The 19,742-nt window shown below is 40.2% G+C and overlaps 1 protein-coding gene across 3 annotated transcripts in view; it reads right to left on the minus strand.

Moving 5' to 3' along the window:
* BORCS5 (BLOC-1 related complex subunit 5) overlaps nt 1-19,739 on the minus strand; it is a 33,502-nt gene extending 13,763 nt beyond the window's left edge. For all 3 annotated transcript variants that reach the window (XM_044418305.1, XM_044418304.1, XM_044418306.1), the window contains exons 1-3: nt 19,597-19,739; nt 18,511-18,654; nt 3,632-3,789 (exon numbers count right to left, since the gene is read on the minus strand). In XM_044418305.1, coding sequence (XP_044274240.1) covers nt 3,632-3,789; nt 18,511-18,654; nt 19,597-19,654 — 360 coding nt within the window. In that variant the 5' untranslated portion in view covers nt 19,655-19,739. The remainder of the gene's footprint in view (nt 1-3,631; nt 3,790-18,510; nt 18,655-19,596) is intronic.
* Nucleotides 19,740-19,742: the final 3 nt, after the last annotated feature.

The following is a 19,742-nucleotide window of genomic DNA, read 5'->3' on the forward strand; positions in this document are numbered from 1 at the left end:
GCATTCAATTGGGTGTATCTTTCTCTTTCTCCCTTGCCTTTCGCTTCCCTTCTTTCCTCAGCTATTTGTAAAGCTTCCTCAGACAGCCATTTTGCTTTCTTGCATTTCTTTTTCTTTGGGATGGTTTTAGTTGCTACCTCTTGCAATGTTGCGAACCTCCATCAATAGTTCTTCAGGCACTCTGTCTATCAGATCTAATTCCTTAAATGTATTTGTCACCTCTACTGCATATTCATCAGGGATACGATTTAGGTCATACCTGAGTGGCCTAGTGTTTTTCCCTACTTTCTTCACTTTAAGCCTAAATTTTGCAACAAGAAGCTCATGCTCTGAGCCACACTCAGCTCCTGTTCTAGTTTTTACTGACTGTATAGAGCTTCTCCATCTTTGGCTGGAGAGCACATAGTCAATCTGATTTCTGTGTTGACCGTCTGGTGATGTCCATGTGTAGAGTTGTCTCTCGGGTTGTTGGAAAAGAGTGTTTCCTATGACCATCGTATTCTCTTGACAAAATTCTACCAGCCTGTGCCCTGCTTCATTTTGTACTCCAAGGCCAAACTTGCCTGTTATTCTGGTTATCTTTTGGCTTCCTACTTTAGCATTCCAATCCCCCATGGTGATAAGGACATCATTTTTGGGTGTTAATTCTAGAAGGTGTCAGACTTATAAGAAACTGCAAAATAAGCTGTAGTAAATGAAACCATGTATACACATGCCTCTACATGTTATCCTAGCATTCTGACCAACCCCATACTTCAGGTTCTATCCAGACACTCAGCTCGCCTACATGAAAGCAAAAGATGTGAGGGCATGCAGCCAAGCTCCACCCCTCATGTTTGTATGCACCTGATACCTCTTTTGGCCTGTGTGTGTTTAGCACTAAATTCTGAAGTTGGTTCATTAGCACATTTGGCCTGCCTTATTAAATGCCCTTTTGTGGAGAGATCTGGAAGCTCAATCTGTCATTAGTTTGTTATATTATAAACCTGCAAATTTCTCTTTCTTCCTACCTTTTCTCTTTCCCTGTCGTGTAATTGCTGAATTCTCATATTGTGTCTGAGGATCAGTTTCTATTCAGCAGCATTTTGGGTGCCCAAGTCGGAAAAAAGGCCTCGATGTCCTGAACTGATTCATCTTGAATAATTTCATCAGAACTTTGACTTGAATTCATCCACCTCAAATTGATTTGTCTCATCTTGAATCGATTCAGGACATCAAGGCAGCCATGTCAGTGCTGGGGTAAGTGTGTTCGAAGTGAGGGGCAGTGTTTTGAGGGGGATGTGTCTTTTAAGTTCTTGACGTGTCTGTCAAGTCCTGAATCCACTGTATTCTAAGAAGTGAGTGTTCATCCTTCCAATGTTGTGGTATTTAGTACAAAATTTATCATATAATAACCTTCTCTCAAAAAATGTTATTGCCAAACACTGCCAAAATATACATTTAAAAGAAACATTAGCTGTACTGTACCTCTAGATTTCACCAATCCCTTCTTAAAGAGATACTGTGGCATCCAACAAACATGAAAGAAAAGTTTTGCTGAATGCAATGAAGCGTAAAGTCCATAGGCATAACACCAAAGCAGCAATCCACTGATTTTTAAATAAGATAATCTAGTTCCATATTCCAATCCTGTTTAGAACCTTAAATGTGTATGTATGTTCTTGGAACCTTAGAACATATGTTTATCATATTCATATTTACCAACAAAAAATTTGCAAAGACATGGAACATGAGTTACTTTGTTTGACCAACCTCAGTAAATACTTCCAATAACAGTGAAGAATCTGACTCTGTAAAAGTGGCAAGGCAAAACTAGATACTAACAAATGGTATAACTGCAGTATTGCTATTTAAGTATTGCTGGCAAAACAAGAACACATTGTCAGCACTCATGGGTTGCTCTTAAGTAAGAATTTTATAGTTTATGTCCACTACAAAAAACATTCTTAGCAATTTTTAGAACTAGAATGCTTCAATTTAGAATGAGAAAATGAATCAAAGTATAATTGAGTGACATTATACTACATGCCTCTAACAGTAGAAACTCTGTGAAGAACCATATCTATTCTATGCCTAGAACCTAATGCCATCCATGAAGAGAGAAGAAGCAGATTGTAAGATTTTAAAACCAACCTGGGCAAAATATCAAAGCAAAATGGGAAAGATAAAAATCAGTACAACAAGATCTAGAAAACCAAATCCACTTTCTTTAATGGTCATTGTATCCTTTTCAAAAACAATTGTAGTGGACAGGAACTTGAAGCCAGCTAATTACTCAAAATGCAAATGTATCTGCAGATGTTGGTGATTCAGATTATTTATAACCAGCAATTTATTTAATTACCAGCTTGGTGGAGTGATACTGATTTGAATAAAGCCTGGACATTTAATTGAAATAAAATTGCCTTCTTGCTCTCTAGTGTTGAATGCTCTTGGCTGTTGTTGCAGCAGGAAAAAAAAAACAAGGAAAAGCAGCTGCCACCAGAGTGGAAAAAGCAGGTTATACAGTGATTTCTATATTCTCTCCAGAAAGGGAAAGCTGGAGCTGCTTCAAGGCAAATGAAGTGGTTCCCAAAAGAGCAAGTAGCATGAAGAACAAGCAGAGGTTTGTAATAAAATGCCACAGTGTGTGCCTAACACTTAACAGGAGAGCCCAGGAATGATAATGCAGTTCCTGCTCTCCAAGCAGAAAAAGAAAGAAAAAGGGTGTGTGTGGGGAGGTGGGGGGGGGATCTTTGTCATTCTTGTTTTCTCACCCTGCTGAAACCTGTTATTGCTGTACTGGTAAATAACACTAAGCAGGTCCAGGTTAAGGAGCTGACAGCCAGCTGCAAACATCAGCAATTCATTGCTAACCAGCAGTGAAGGAGATGTTTCTGCAGATTAGAAGAGATGGAAAGGTGCCCAGTATTCTGTCCTTTGTGCTGATACCTTCCCAATATAGTGTATACAGCTTAGCTTCTTTACTTTTATGGTTCATATCCACTCCCTAGTTTGGCCTGCTCAAATTTCAAATCCTGAATTTGAAAGATTAATCTCCTTTCCTCCCACTGATGCTGAATTGCCCTCACCATTCTGTGAATTCTGAAACCAGAAAGCATGCGTTTTTGTTGGGCTATTTGGGGTTCTGCAACTTTAATTTGCTTTTAATTTACTAATGAATATGTTTATGCTTACTTGGGAGATGAGTAAGCAGTTATCAGTCCCTATTTTTGGATGGCCCCTTCACTACCAAACTCACAGATACCGATCACCCAGTTTGGTATTAGAAAGAAAGATGAAATAACAACAAAGTAGGTAACAAAGCAGAGGGGATTAATAGAAAGCATGAGAGCTGAGAGATTTAACACAGGTTACTAAAGGTGGTGAAGACAAGGAGGCAAAGGAAGTCAGAGTGCTTTCTCAATTGTTCACTCACAATAATTTTGATGGCCCTTCATAGTTACAAGCAGAGCATCATGATAAATATGTTTTCTTCTAGTTGTGTTAGGAAGGAGATGTTACAAGCTAAAAAGTAAAGGCTGAGGGCTGAAGGTTATCTATTCTGTCTTGTTTCAAAGTGGCAAGAGACATTAAAGACATCTAGACATTGACTAGGCTCCCTTTCCTTTTTCCCTGTCCTCTTTGGTACCTCTTTGATCCGTTTGACTAAAGCATTCTGGTCAAAGGCAACTGCTTCTGCACACTGGTGAAGGTGGTCTTGGTACCGGAGGCACAGCTGCAGAACTTGCTGAGAGTCCAGCTTCTCCAGCTTAATGTTAGTAGGAGATGTTTGCCCACTAAGAAGACCTAGAGGAAAACAACAATAGAGGCAATTACTGAAACTGATCACAGATTATATTTAAACGTATTATATTTAATGGCTCCTAAACTTTCAATTGCAGTCAGTCCCAGGGTCATTTATAAGGAAATGCTTCAAGTTAAAAATATGGACAGTGAAGCAGCATATATTTCATACAGGCAAACCCAGGAGCAGCTCAAAAGCCTCTTGACATATGTACATTGTAGAATATACACTTCTATAAATGTGTTTGTCACATGTTTGGGGTATGTGGTGATAGCTGGACAGTTGCAGAGCAATGCTGTACGCCCCCTCCCTGATCCATATACTAGCCTCATAAATTCTGAAAATATACTTTACATTTTAGGCATCTTAGATTTCTATTGTACAATTCACTAGAGTAGAGTGAAAAAGGGAGATTCACTTCAGAAAAATATTTGTCAGCATAGAAATGACTTCTACTGTTTGTAATTTTTCAGGCAATGCTACAAAATGCTGGATTGTTAGAACGATAACCAACTGATTAAGATTGTCCATGCATCCTGCCAAGTGTGCTTTATTTGCTCTTAATAATAACATCAAATAGGAAGCTCTGATTGGCTGTGGAGCATCATGACACCATCATGTACAAGACATGATCCCTGATTGGCTGGCATCACTCAAGGAAGAATGAAACAGAAAAAAATTGTGAGGCTGAACAGTTGAACAGAGGCATGACAAAGGCATGATTAAAATGTGGGTACTCTCTCCACTAATTACTTTCGAGATGAAAAACAAATAGTAGAAAATTGATTTATTTTAATTCATACCCCACTTTTCTACTACAAAAATGGAACTCAAGACAGTTTACAATCATAAATAATACAATAAAACAAATGTATTAAAGCCCATTAAAAATAGAACACAGAATAAATATAATATGCAACCCATCAGAGTCACTTATAAAACAAAGGTGTGCTTAAATAAAATGGTCTTTGCCTGAACTGATGTCACCCACTCCAACATATGCTGAAGGTTGAAGGCTTGCCAAGTAAAATTACAGAATCCTTGATTATTACTTTCTTGTTGCAGTGTCAATTTCTTAACAGGTCATCAGTGTCACATTTATTCCATGTTATCAGTCTGATTTTTATTTTATATTTCCTTGGACATAATTCTGTGAAAAGTGACTAATGATCTTTAAAAATAAAATTACAAATTTACCACTCAGCTAGTAACTAAGTATTTTTCATGGATAAAACTTTTTCAGTTATGGACACATATGCTGCTAGAAAGATTTGATTAAATGTTTAAATTGCATACTTTAAAAAACTGATAGAAATAATACTATCAACACTATTATAATAGTGCTTAGCTGTTTTGCTACTTTTTAAAAAAGCCTTCTGTGGTTTTCCGTGTAATGATATTCTGGGAGGTAGACAACATGGGTGTCTGAACTATAATAAAGAAAATGTATGAGAAAGATCTGCTTACTATCATATTGCAAACCCTTTATATTCCCCTCTCCCCCACATATTAAGCAGTCACAAAAGCTGTCTCACTCCCACACAACACCTCTGGTTGTTCCATTTTGAAAAACAGAATCTATTTGTTTAGATCAGAAATTCCTGAACAGCATTCAAAGGCATACATAGTAGTGTGCTACGAGAGAAGTGTTGGGTGTGATACAAAAATTAATTATGTAATACAAGGGCTCTTGTGAACCCAAGGATTCATCCTCTGTCACAGTCAAATATGACTAACTGGTCTGCCCTTGTTCCTGCTGGGATCTACCATGCTGCTCCATACATACATAAGACATGACACACAAAATTAATCAGTCTTGGAGGCAACTATATGTACCACTCTTCCAATAAGGAAGCCTACAGAAAACAATCACTCACTCAGAAACACAGGGTAGCCTTTCCTAAGAGCAGCTAATTCATACTAATTTGTTACATATGGTCACAACTCAATATTAACAAACCATGAGAAGACCAGCACAAGTGAGAGTGCATGACAATTTAATCATAGCTCAAAACTCTGGGTCTGGACATCACAATAAACAACTGGGTGGGTTATCCTGGTGGGAACAGGTAGGTATGCAGGAAATAAATCCTATTCATTTTCTCACAAACCCAGTTTGTTAACAGTGCATTGCTACAACCATTAAAACAAAGCTCAATCATCAACAAACAACTAATCCTTTTCTTTGCATACCAAAAAGCCTCAATGGGTTTCTTTTCATATAGCATGCGTGTATGCATGTATGTGCCTGTATAGGGTTGCATAGCCTTTTGTCCATAGGCTAATTTGCAGCCTGCTGTAGCTTTATTTATTACATTTATATCCCTTTTTCATCTTGCAAAGAATTCAAGGCATAATCCTCCCCATTTTTATCCTCACAGCAATGCTGTGAGGTAGATCAGGCTGAAAGTCAATAGCTGCCTCAAAGTCACCCAATGTCCTTCATGCCCAAGTGGATCTTCTAAGTCCCAGTCCAACACTCTAACCGCTAAACCACATTGCCTCTCTAAATGTAAGCCCTAGTACATGCCAGCAGCCATTTTGAATGTTCCTCTTCCAACAGTGGGTTGCATGTTTTCTAGTGTTGTCCAAATCCAGGCAGCAACCCATGGTCTGTGCAGGGATATTTGTAGGCTGTCTATTTCACCCTCCAACAACACCTGCTGTCCAGATTTGGATTACAAGGCAAACTGTGGCTTCCTCTGCTGAGGGCTGAATATTCAAAATGGCTGCTGGCGTGCTGTACAACCTGCTGCGGCTCATCTACGAAATAAACTCTTGTCAAATAAGCACTTCTTATACAAAAAGATAGTGGTCAAGCTGCTCTGTAAGGGGAAAAATCTTTGTAAGCAGGGGTTGACACAGGGCATGACTGTTAGACTGAAACTGAAGCGTCATGAACTGCAAAAGCTGGTACAGAATAGGGGAGAACAACTGCTGGTGCAATCAAGTTTGCACATCCATATTACTTCGATATTGTATCGCTTGCATTGGCTACCAGTTGAGTGCCAGGCCCAATTTATATGTTAAAACAAGCATTTAAAGCCCTAAACTGCTTGGAACTGGGAAACCTGAAGGATCACCTGCTCCCATATGTACCTATACAATCCCTAAGATCAGGTGAGGAGGCCCTTCTTTGTGAGCATCTTCCAGGAAGATAAGGTAAATGGTAAAATAGAAGAGAGGCCTTCTCAGTTGCTACACCCCATCTATGGAATGGCTTTCCAAGAGTAGTTCACCATCATTACAAACTTTTTGACACCAAGCAAAATCAGTCCTATTCTCCAGATATTTTAATAATTGATTTTATACTACACAATTTTAAGGCATATAGTTTTTTTAGTTTTCATATGCTATTTTAATCTATTTATATCTGATCCCTCAGCTCCCTATTGTCTATTTTATTTTAGACTGTTAATGTGTTGTTATATGTTTTTATTATATGTTATTTTTATTGTTTCTTCGTAATCCGCTTAGAGTCCTTGGGACTAATTAACTGTGGAATATACATTCAATGAATGACTGAATGGAGAGCCTGTTGGACTCTTGTTTTGTTGGAATGGAATGGAGACTTGAACCCAGGTTACACACTATCTCACTGGACAAGAACCAAAAATAATTATCTAATTTAAAGCAGGGAACTCTGTATAATAGTTAAGCTGCTGTGTAGAAGAAAAACAGCATCCTTAATCTCTGCTTATCTTCTCAAAGCTAGCAGACAAATAAAAACTTGTTATAAACACACAAATATACAAAAATACAAATAAGGTTTACATCAAACTGTTCTCTTCTACAGATCCCTTTTCCTTCCCCTTCCCCACTATTCCTCACAACTCCTTATGTTGTGCTGTGTGGAAAAAACAGGGGCCCTGCTCTTGCCAAGGATGATCTCAGCTCATTCTTATTTGGTGATATGCAGGAGAAAAACATTTGCAGAGTTTTAAAGCTCCAAACTTAATGGCAAATTTTTGTTCTTGTGTTCACTGCTTGCTGGCCACTAGTTTTTGTTTGCTGTTGCACCGATGCAACAAGTCCCTGTATCTGAAGAAACATTTAAAAACAAGGTATGACATCTCTGTGACAACTGCACAGACCTCCCAGAGCTATTTTCCTATTCAAAAAGGAGACAAAAAACGTGCGATACTGGAGCAAACAGATGGTCAATAATATCACGCAGAATTGATCCTGAGACTAAAGTTAGTAAATATATCTCCCTATTTTTAATAAAAGATGGTAAATAAAATTCATATAAAGTACTAAATAGAATTCCTACATCCCTAAAAGAAAAATGAACAAAGGAAGTGATCACTCTTAATTTGCTAATTTATTATGGAGTAATATTCAACTGTGCACGACCCTTTTGAGCTCAGAGTGATTAATTCAGCAAGAACTAAAGTAGATGAACAGCCCAAATACAGCAAGGGTATGTGTAATCTTGTCTTCTATAATTAACCATAACCCCAACTATAGACACTGCATGATAAAAGTGCACTGCAAAACTACAAAAGTACTCTGTGTATGTGCATGTTAACCAAATATATTTGTGTTTAGTTCAGAATTCAAATGTTGAGGAAAAACTTAACAGCACGCAATTTTAAAAAGTGAACAGAAAAATTCATGGAGGACAAGACTACTAGTCAGCTGGCTAAACATGATCAGCAAGACCAGAGGGATGTCTGAATATCAGCTGCAGGGGAACATGAGTAGAAGAGCGCTGTTGTCCACATCTTCTGCTCATGGGCTTCTCAGAGGCTTCTGATTGGCCACGGCTAGGATGAAGGATTAAATGGGCTTATGGTCAGATCCAGAAGTATATTTCTTATGTTCCTAAATAAGAGCATGCCTTGTTTATATATTAAAAATCATTCAGCATGTTTTGCAAGACATCTTATTTTTATTGTGAAGGTAGCAAACTATTCCAAAAATGTTTGATTTAATCAGTATACTCAACTTCTGGTGGAACGGATTAAAAGGCAGTATTACGCATGGCAGAATAATTGTAGTCTGACTGACAAAATGCATATATATTTTTAGAGCACAGTGACAGGCACAAAGTGAGGGGAGAGATCTGCATGCAAGCTCAAGAGCTTAATTAGCACCACAGAAACGCAGTAGATTTTTCTATTAGCCTCCTTTCCCCCTTGAACTTCTCTCTTTCTGCTTTCCACCAAGAGAGGTGCATTAGTGGTATTTTGACCAAACAAGCAGAGATAAATGCATAACATGCATAACCTTCAGAAGACAAAGAGTGACATTTCTTCAGAATAAAGCTGGCTTCAAGTTCTCAGGTGTCTGAAACACCAGCTGCTATCAAACCTATCATGACAAAGTGGGAGCAAGCAGCATTTTTTCAGATCTCATACAAAGAGCTTGTGCTCTCATGCTAGCAGTTTGCATCGCAATATTTAGCACAATATTTATTCCCCTAACATAAAATGCTATCCCTTGGCAGGTTAATCAAATCTGCCTGGTACTTTACAAACTTCCCTCCCCTCCATGGATCACTGCTTTGCCATGGCGAAGGGGTTTGTGTAGCACAATGAAGCCGTGACCTATGCCATGCAGAGCCACCCAAGACGGACAGGTCGTAGCAGAGAGCTCTGACAAAAGGTGATCCACTGGAGAAGGAAATGGCAACCCACTCCAGTATCCTTGCCATGAAAACCCCATGGACAGAAGCATAGAGATAAAAGATATGACACTGGAAAATGAGCCCCTCAGGTCAAAAGGTGTCCAGTGTGCTACTGGGGAAAAGCAGAGAGCTAGTACTTGTAGTGCCAGAAGGAATGAAGTGGTTGGGTCAAAGCCAAAAGGACACTCAGTTGTGGATGTATCTGGTGGTGAAAGGAAAGTCCGATACTGTAAAGAACAATATTTCATAGGAACCTGGAATGCAAGATCTATGACTCAAGATAAGCTGGACATGGTCAAACATGGTCAAACATCAGATGAAAAGACTGAATATCAACATCTTAGGAATCAGTGAACTAAAATGGACAGGAATGGGTGAATTTAATTCAGATGACCATCAGGTATACTACTGTGGACAAGAATCCCTCAGAAGAAATGGTGTAGCCTTCCTAGTCAATAAAAGAGTAGGAAAAGCAGTACTGGGATACAAAATCTCCAAAATGACAGAATGATCTCAGTTCGAATCCAAAACAAACCATTCAACATCACAGTAGTCCAAATCTATGCCTCAACCACCAGTGCTGAAGAGGCCGAAGTTGACCGGTTCTGTGAAGGCCTACAACACCTTCTAGAATTAACACCAAAAAATGATATCCCTATCATCATGGGGGATTAGAATGCTAAAGTTGGAAAGCAAAAGATAACCAGAATAACAGGCAAATTTGGCCTTGGAGTACAACATGAAGCAGGGCAAAGGCTGGCAGAATTTTGTCAAGAGAACACACTGGTCATAGCAAACACTATTTTCCAACAACCCGAGAGACAAATCTACACATGGACATCACCAGATGGTCAACACAGAAATCAGATTGACTATGTGCTCTGCAGCCAAAGATGGAGAAGCTCTATACAGTCAGTAAAAACTAGGCCAGGAGCTGACTGTGGCTCAGATCATGAGTTTCTGGTTGCAAAACTTAGGCTTAAATTGAAGAAAATGGAGAAAAGCACTAAACCACTCAGGTACAACCTAAATCATATCCCTGATGAATATACAGTAGAGGTGACAAATAGATTTAAGGAATGAGATCTGATAGGCAGAGTGCCTGAAGAACTTTGGACGGAGGTTCGCAACATTGTACAAGAGTCAACAACTAAAACCATCCCAAAGAAAAGGAAATGCAAGAAGGCAAAATGGCTGTCTGAGGAAGCTTTACAAATAGCTGAGGAAAGGCGGGGCACAAAAGGCAAGGGAGAAAGATACACCCAATTGAATGCAGAATTCCAGAGAATTGCTAGAAGAGATAAGAATGCCTTCTTCAATGAACAGTGCAAAGAAATAGAAGAAAACAATAGAATAGGGAGGACCAGAGATCTCTTCAAGAAAATTGGAAATATGAAGGGAAAGTTTCATGCACAGATGGGCATGATAAAGGACCAAAATGGCAGGGACCTAACAGAGGCAGAAGAGATTAAGAAGAGATGGCAAGATTACACAGAAGAACTATACAAGAAAGAGCTTAACATCCCTGATAACCACAATGGGGTGGTCACTGACCTAGAGCCAGACATCCTGGAATGTCAAGTCAAGTGGGCCTTAGGAAGTCTGAGCAACAACAACGCTAGTGGAGGCGACAATATTCCAGCTGAGCTATTCAAAATCCTAAAAGATGATACAGTAAAAGTGCTACCCTGAAAATGCCAACAAATTTGGAAAACTCAGCAACGGCCACAGGATTGGAAAAGGTCAGTTTACATTCTCATCCCAAAGAAGGGCAATGCCAAAGAATGTTCAAACTACCGCACCACTGCACTCATTTCACATGCTAGCAAAGTGATGCTCAAAATCCTACAAGCTAGGCTCCAGCAGTATGTGGACCGAAAACTACCAGAAGTACAGGCAGGATTTTGAAGAGGGAGAGGAACTAGAGATCAAATTGCCAATATACGCTGGATCATGGAGAAAGCTAAGGAGTTCCAGAAAAATATCTACCTCTGCTTCACTGACTGTGCTAAAGCCTTTGATTGTGTGGATCACAACAAACTGTGGCAAGTTCTTAAAGAGGTGGGAGTACCAGACCATCTTATTTGTCTCTTGAGAAACCTATATGTAGGTCAAGAAGCAATAGTGAGAACTGGACACAGAACCACTGATTGGTTCAAAATTGAGAAAGGAGTTCGCTCTGCCTATTTAACTTATATGCAGAGCACATCATGAGAAAGGCGGGGCTAGATGAATCACAAGTTGGAATTAAGATTGTTGGGAGAAATATCAACAACCTCAGATATGCAGATGATACCACTCTTCAAAGTCTTCAGTCCAAATCCACATAGGGCTAGAGAAATCAATATTCTGAATCTATATAAAAAGCGATGTATGTCCTAAGATACAGGCAATATCCAAAAGGAGATAAAGAATGTTATAGGTGAACCAGATCACAGAAAATAAGCATACAGGACATATTATTTGCTGGTCTCCTGTTTCTCAGTCTAGAACAAGAGCAAATCAGTAGGGTTAAATGTCCTTGAATCTGGGAATGGACAGCATAATGAGAATCTGCAGTCCTGGGCTTCATTCCTTTGCCTTTTCACTAGACTGTGAAACATTATAACAGGGTCCGAAAAGGACCTATCTATATGCTATATATTAAAAAATGTGGATCAGATACCAAATTTCCATCCTTGCTGTTAGACCAGACCAAAATGAGCATCCACTATTACCATGTGACAGGCTTTCATGATTAGCTGTCAGGGATGATATGAGTGATGAATCTCTAAAGAACATGTGAGATGCAACATTCATTCCAGTGGCCCGTACATTCTACAAAGTATTAAGCTGCACCTTCAAATTAAAATGCAGTTCTGAAGCAATCTTCAAAAAGAAAAAGCCTAGTCCAAGTTTTGCCTACTTTAACCTGGGCGGAACATACAATATAAATATGAATTAAAGATTTAGACTGCAATCCTACCAGGCTAAATAGGGAAATAATTGCTTGTCCTACTGGAGGTATACTGCATATCCAATTCTAATCAGGGAGTGCAAAACAGTCTGAATACCTAAGAGCAGACCAACAGATGTATCCCTTTCACCAACAGTATTTCTGTCTTGCCAGAATTATGGTTCAGCATTCATTACTGAAACCTATGTTGCCCCTCCTTTCTGAGAATTCAGGTCAGGTACCAGTAAGGGCAACCCAAAGTCTTATATTATCTCCAATGACCAAGTGTAGTGGGGTCAAAGAATTTTCCCAAGCAAGCAAGGAGAATGAAGAGGTTAAAATAGCAGATGCATGAGAATAAAGGGGAAAGAACTCAACTGTGGCTGTACCCTGCCAAAGGATTGCTTTTGCTTATCGGAATCTTACATTTGCTTCAAGTGCATCACCCCAAACCAAGAGTGGATTACACTAAAGACGTATAAGGCTACTTTATACACAGTCAAACCATTGTTCCATCTAGCTCACTATTAGCCTGACAAGGTCTCCCTGCCCTGCTCTCCAATATCCAAGTGGAAACTGAATCTGAGTTTTTACATATGCCAGCTATGTGCTCTACTACTAAGCTACAGCCCAACATACTACAATGCCTCCTTCATTTTGAAAAGGAGTATTTGTTCAGATGGTCTTTACAGGGGGTCTGCTACCTCAACTGTAAATCTCATTGCATGCTATTCTAGTACCACATTCATGGATCCTCACCCAGCCTCTTATGGATTCCCTTTATTACAATGATAATTAGCTGTTCTTTGGTGCATGTGAGAGGAATGCAGTGTTCCAAAAAGAGTTAACAGTGCCACCTGCTGGAAACAATATTAATGACATACAACAGTTTTTAAACTGCTCCATGGCTGCACTAGAGTGGTAAAATTAGAATTCAAAACAGTAGTATCAGAATGGCTGCCTCAGAAGATGGTCTTACCTTGTGTTACTTGTAATGTTATGAGTAGTGGTCAACTGTCCGGAGTACTGTGCATTAATATGTCTCCTTGACACTAGCCTTTAAGGAACAAACTGGGAGGGGGAGACAGTTTTTTTATATATATACTGCAAACTGCAACTTTGGGTAAGGAGGTGGGTGTGGGGGATATAGTGGGGAGGACAGAATAACTAACTCTCTTTCTGGTTGAAACTGCTATTTTCATTCAAGGGAATTCTTCATGGTCATAAATAGAAGCTTCATGTAAAATGCTGGTAGCAGCTTTGGAAAAGTGATATAGTAGCAGAAGGCTTCAACTTTCTCTCCTCACCATTTCTCTCCACACCAGGAGCTGTTCAGGTCTCCTCATCAGGGCTCTTTCCATAACATGCAATTAGCCTCTCATCTAGGTTGGCTCTTCATTGTGTGGCTGCCAGCTCTTACTCTGCACTCCTGTTCTAGTGTTATTAGGAAATCAGACAAGGTTGCTATGTCCCACATCCACCTCAGCTGTGTTTGACATCAATGTGGAGACCATTTCTCTAAGAAAATACAAGAGATGTCCTTAAACTTACACTGGATGGCTGCTAATCCAGTCGCATGCTCTTACCTCAAGTAAGGGCAATCAGACAAGTTATATCAATGAACCATGGAAATCATCATGACTTGATCATTCCAATTTGATTTGCAAACTTTTCAGGAATGGGTTTCCTAGATTTCAATATTGATGATGTTACAAGCTGTTAATAACAGGCACAGGACATTACTTCTCAGTTCAGTTCATTTCACCTTTACTTCTCCCGCCACCCAAACTCAGGAAAACTGTGTGTGTGGCCCTCTGCCACTACCCTTCCCTGGGTCTGGCACCTTTTAAAGTCCCTTTCAGCACCTTTCCAGTGTTTAAACTTCCTCCTCTATATCAAAGCAGTTCAGAGGCACAGGTCTCTGCCTGCCATGATCTTCCATGACAACTGAGCAGCTCATTCAGTCACCAGAGAGTCCACACTCAAAATTCCTTTAAAATTCCTTTTCTACTTCACAAAATTTGTTTCCTACATAATTTGTCCAGCAATCTTTTAAAAACATCAAACCAATAGCTGATAGTGTACAAACAGCACAAAACAATAGTTTCAAGTTTAGATACCTTTATTTAGAGTGAAGGAGGAGTGGGATATAAAACTTAGATGAAAGCTCAGAATATAGTAAATAGGGATTATCCTATTCTTTCCTTACAACAGCCCTGTGAGGAAGGTCATTCTGCAAGAGGCAAGAAAGAGACTTGCCCAATGCTACCAAGTAAGCTTCTGGCTGAACAATGAATTAATTTATTTTATTCAACTAAGGCAACATGCATAAACATTACTAAGCAAAGTTTAAATCTGGTACCTAAATACCTCCAACTGAAGTACATCATGGATATCTGGGAAGACTGTTTTATTCACTCTCTCTTAGGAATAAGCACCACTCCCTTGGATAGCCACCTGCCTCATGTTGCCAGACAGCAGCAGGCACAAGATGGTCTTAATGGAAGGGGAGACCTTTTTGAGGCAATCTGATTCTCTATCCCAGGGCTCCACAACTTTTTTAGTCCCAAGGACTTGTGATGGTGGCTTGGAGAGCAGGGGCCATGTGCACAAACATGTACATACACCTGCACACTGATACAAATCACTCACAGCTAGCAAAGAGCCAAATGTACTAGGACCTTTTGATGAAGAGGGAGAAGGGCCTTCTCCACCTCTTCCCCAGCAATATTGATACTGACACGTCCTTCTCCAGAGATCATCTTAGAACACAGGAAATAATAATCAGGACTACTGGCAGCAATAGTTCAATCAGTTTTTGGGAAGCCACAGGTTATGCACCTGTACTGTAACAGGAGTCCACAAATACGACTGCTAAATTTCTTGCATTAAATTCAATTAAATTTAATTCTTGCAACTAGTGTTGAAAGCTATACTGTACTCTCCACTGGGAAGAAGAGTGTACTTCTTTCAAAATGGCTTTAATTTGCAGCTTATGCTGAGCCACAGCATTGGTGTCACAGAACACAGAAGGGCTGCACATGTGCACTGACTATCTATCCCACCTCCATTCTAAAACCCTCTCTCTGGGCAGTAGATATGATCACTGCATTGCACTGTCACAGAAGGAAGGAGCAAAAAAAAAAAGCCTTACTGCTTTTGGAAACAATGGTTGGTTGCCAAGACCAACTAGAATGTGTAGCCTCCCACATAGTTCCTTAAGAGAACAACTCTGCACTGGCATGGCTTAATTTTTTTCCAGTGTACTAACTTGCATTAAATGTAACATTTATTAAGATACACATTTTATCTGCTAAACCCTTTGTTTTTTCCATCCACACTCTATGGACACTGCATACATACAAGTGAATCATCTACCTAAACTGCAAAGTTTAAGATGTTCTAACCATTATTGATTTGCATGAATAGCATATGATACTCCCAGATTAGGTTTTTATTGTACAATCATCCTTCTTCATTTATGGAATTTCAAAGGCAGTCCAGGCAATGCTGTCTTCAATGTATAAGCATCCCAGGGTTTCCCATTGTTTTGGAAACACCCTTAGGCTGCAAATATGTGCCTACTTACCAAGCAGCAAGCCCCATGGAATTCAATGGGGCTTAATTGTGAGCAGGCATGCATAGTATTGCAGCTAGTTTGAACACAACCACCACCACCACCACCTCAGGTTTAATCATAAGATCTGGCTGCAGCATTTCACAATATCCACCAGATGTCAGTATAAGATGACAGATTTAGGGATACTTTAAAAGTAGTTTTTGTAGTGTGCTCTGGGGACAGATTAATGTCAGGCAGATTTCCCTAAACTATGGAGGCTGCTGACTGCTATCATTCTCTCTGTACAACATGCAACAAGTGGTGTCTATTCTTTTGTGTGCTAAACAAATAGAACAACATCTCAGTTTGCCCCCATTTGAACCAGATATGCAGCAACACACACCTGTTTCCCAGAAACTCCTAAGGTATCCTACAAGAAGGAACACTTCATCACTGTGCAGAACAGCATGATACATCATCATTAGGTATACAGTAAATATAAATACCAAAAAATGTTCTCTGAACAAATAAGTTACCAGTTTTTGGCACATCAAGCAACCAATTTCCTGTTTTTACCCTTTTCTCTCTCCTACAGTCCATAAATAAGTCAGCTCAGCAGCAGACCAAAAGTCAAATCAGAGAAAACAAAAATGAGATAATCAAGAAACAAGAATTTACTGAAACACAAAGAAACCAGGAACAAGCAGGTTGTTGTTGTTATTTTCATTTCTATAACTACCCATAGCCAAAGCTCTTTGGGTGGTTTACAACAAAGTATAAAACCAATAAAATACATCAGACTTAAAAAATCAACAAGAATTTAAAAATTTAAAATAGCAAAAAAGAGCATTAAAAGACAACTTAAAAGATCCAGTCAGAATAAAAGAAAGACACCTGACTAATTGTGCCAAGACTACAAATCTTCCCCAGGGAGATTGAAGACTTACAGGGAGATCTTCAAAGGTCTCCACAAAGAGGGCTATCTTAGCCTGGTGTTGAAAAATAGCATATTTGGTACTAGGCAGGTCACAGCAGGGAGGCTGTTTCAAAGATGGGGGGGCACCACAGAGAAGTCCTTATCCAATAGTTGCCACTCTCCAAGCCTTTTGAGAGGTTGGCATCTGCGGGAACACCCCAGAAGTTGAGTGCAGTGTCCAAGCAGATCAGGGATGGGAGAGGTGCTCCAACAGGTACTGCGGTCCCAATTTGTGTAGGGCTTTATAGGGTAAAACCAGCATCTTGAACTGTGATCAGATGCATACAGATAGCCAATGCTAGTGGACAAGAACTGGTCTTATATGTTCAAACCTCCAGGCTGCCACATTCTGTACCAGCTTCAGTTTCACTGTCTGCAAGGGCAGCCCCACATAGAGTGTGTTGTAGTAATCTAATTTAGAAGTTACCAGAGCACAGATTACTGAAGCTAGGCTATCCCTGTCCAGGTAGGGGTGCAGCTGGGCCACCAAATGAAGCTGCTAGAAGGCACTCTGAGCCACCAATGCCACCTGAGCCTCAAGTGACACAGATGGATCAAGGAGCACCCCCAAGCTGCAAACTGCTCCTTCAGGGGAAGTGCAACCCACACCTAGAGGAGATTGAACAACCACATCCAGTCAAAGGAGCCGCACACCAACAGCATCTCAATCTTGTTTGGATTGAGTTTTAGTTTGTTAGTTCTTATCCAGTCCACTATGTAGCCAGACACTGGTTTAGCACATCCACAGTTTTGCCAGCTAACAATGAAAATGAGAAATAGAACAGCTGCATGTCATCCACATAGGAATAGCAACATCCTCCAAAACTCCAGATGACCCCACTCAGTGGTTTCATGTTGAACAGCATGGGGGATAAAACAGACCCCTGAGGAACTCTATGCTGGAAAGCTAAAAAATATTCCCCAAGCACCACCTTCTGAAGATAGTCTTCTATTAGCAGAACCACTACAATGCAGTGCCCTTCACTCCCATCTCAGCCAGCTGCTCCAGGATACCATGGTCAATGGTACTGAAAACCACCAAGAGATTCAGCAGTATCAACAGGGTCTCACTCCTGGCATAGAATTTCATACAGGACAAACAAGGCTGCTTCCGTGCCAAAACCAGACCTGAACCCCAACTGAAATTGATCCAAATAATCAGTTTCATCCAAGAGTGCCTGGAGTTGACTGGCAACCACCCTCTCTAGAACTTTGCCTAGAAAATGACTATGTACTACCTGCATGTAATTGTTCAATTTTTCTGGGTTTCTTGAGAAAAGGTCTCACCACTGCCACTTTAAGGCAGCATAGGTCCACTCCCTGGGACAGCCCACTATGCAGCAGCAGGCCTGCTTTTATGTTGAGGAGGTGGCTGTTGACAATGCCAGGCCAAGTGCAGGCACTTAGCTCTGATGGACTGTGCTGGGCCTGGGAAGAAAGCAGAAAGGTGAGGCAGTTGCCATAGCAGCCGATCTTAAAGTGCCATGCAGCAGTTCTCTTCCCCACCAGCCCCCAAGCTTCCTCACCAGTTCCACTCCAGAGGTGCAGAATGCCCTGGCCAGAGTCTTCCTAATTGTCCTAACAACCTCCAAATTCACACACACTTTGAGTAATATCTTACCTTTCAGAAGTGGTTGAAAAGTTGGAATTTCCTGCAACTTGATGACATCTGGATCATTACTGACATTTCGTGATGATTGAGTCCCTTGTGCCACCACAACAATATCATCCATTTTAGCTCGATGTTTGGCTGGTGAAGGGGATGCTAGAATAACAAAATAAAGAAGCAACAGAAAGCCATATATAAGCATACATGGAAATTTATATATTCAAATCTATGTTGTTACACTTTTTTTCTTTTTCTCTTTATAGTTTTGTTTTGTTGAAAGTTCATAAAAGAAAAAAAAGACTTTACTCTCAGGCTTTTGGCAACATGTAATAAAGTTTTTAACAGGACCTGAGGTTATTGGGTGCTACTGCTGATTAATATAAAATAGCTATGTATAACAGTTACATAATATATGATATGATATGGTATATATTTAAGGCTTTTAATTTTTATAAACCACCCACCAAACATTGGTTATTGGACAATAAAGGAATGCATGCAAAATTAGGGGATATCAAATCAATCAGCCAGAATGAAGTGGCAGAATACTGAGGAAGTAGATTGAGCTGTACAAGCGCAGGCTGCAGGTCATGAATATGGAGTAGTTTTTTTTTTAATGCTCCTCTTGTTTCAATCTTTCCAGAACTACAAGGCCTGTAGTTCACAAAAAATGATTCCCTGCAACACTGCACATCCTGTTCTAGCTGTTCACTTGCAGCAACTTCACTTCTGTTTTTCTACAAAGAACATAATTTAAATATGTAATTTACCCACACCTGCCATCTAGAGTGGCATAGTTTATTCTACTATGCCATCCGAATCCTCTGAAAGTCTTTCACAAACATGTAATTCATCTACAGAATGTTTTTCTCACAAGATGCGATGATGGCCATTCTCTTTGACTGTAAAGAGCGCTAACCGGCAAGATGTGAACGCTTTTCCCCAGCACCTAGTCATCTAGGCAGAGCAAACTGGTTTGCACTGGGAGCATTCTCTCATGACAGCCCAACTGCAGCGGCACAGCCCATGCTCAGGAGGTTTGGCAAACGTGAGGGTTCCCACGAAAGCCCCGACGCAACGGCGGGAAGCGACGCCCACCTGATGTGCTCGGATCTTGAGGTCGGCTTTCGGCATCGGTACTCTGCTCAGCTCCCATAGCGAGATCACAGGTCTTCCCAGGAAGGAGTATCAGCTGGTCGGAATCGCCCGCACAGGCACGCCCCCCCCCCCCCCGTAGCCCTCTA

Source organism: Varanus komodoensis, unplaced genomic scaffold (genome assembly GCF_004798865.1).
Source record: "Varanus komodoensis strain SLA01 unplaced genomic scaffold, ASM479886v1 scaffold9, whole genome shotgun sequence".
NCBI lineage: Eukaryota > Metazoa > Chordata > Lepidosauria > Squamata > Varanidae > Varanus > Varanus komodoensis.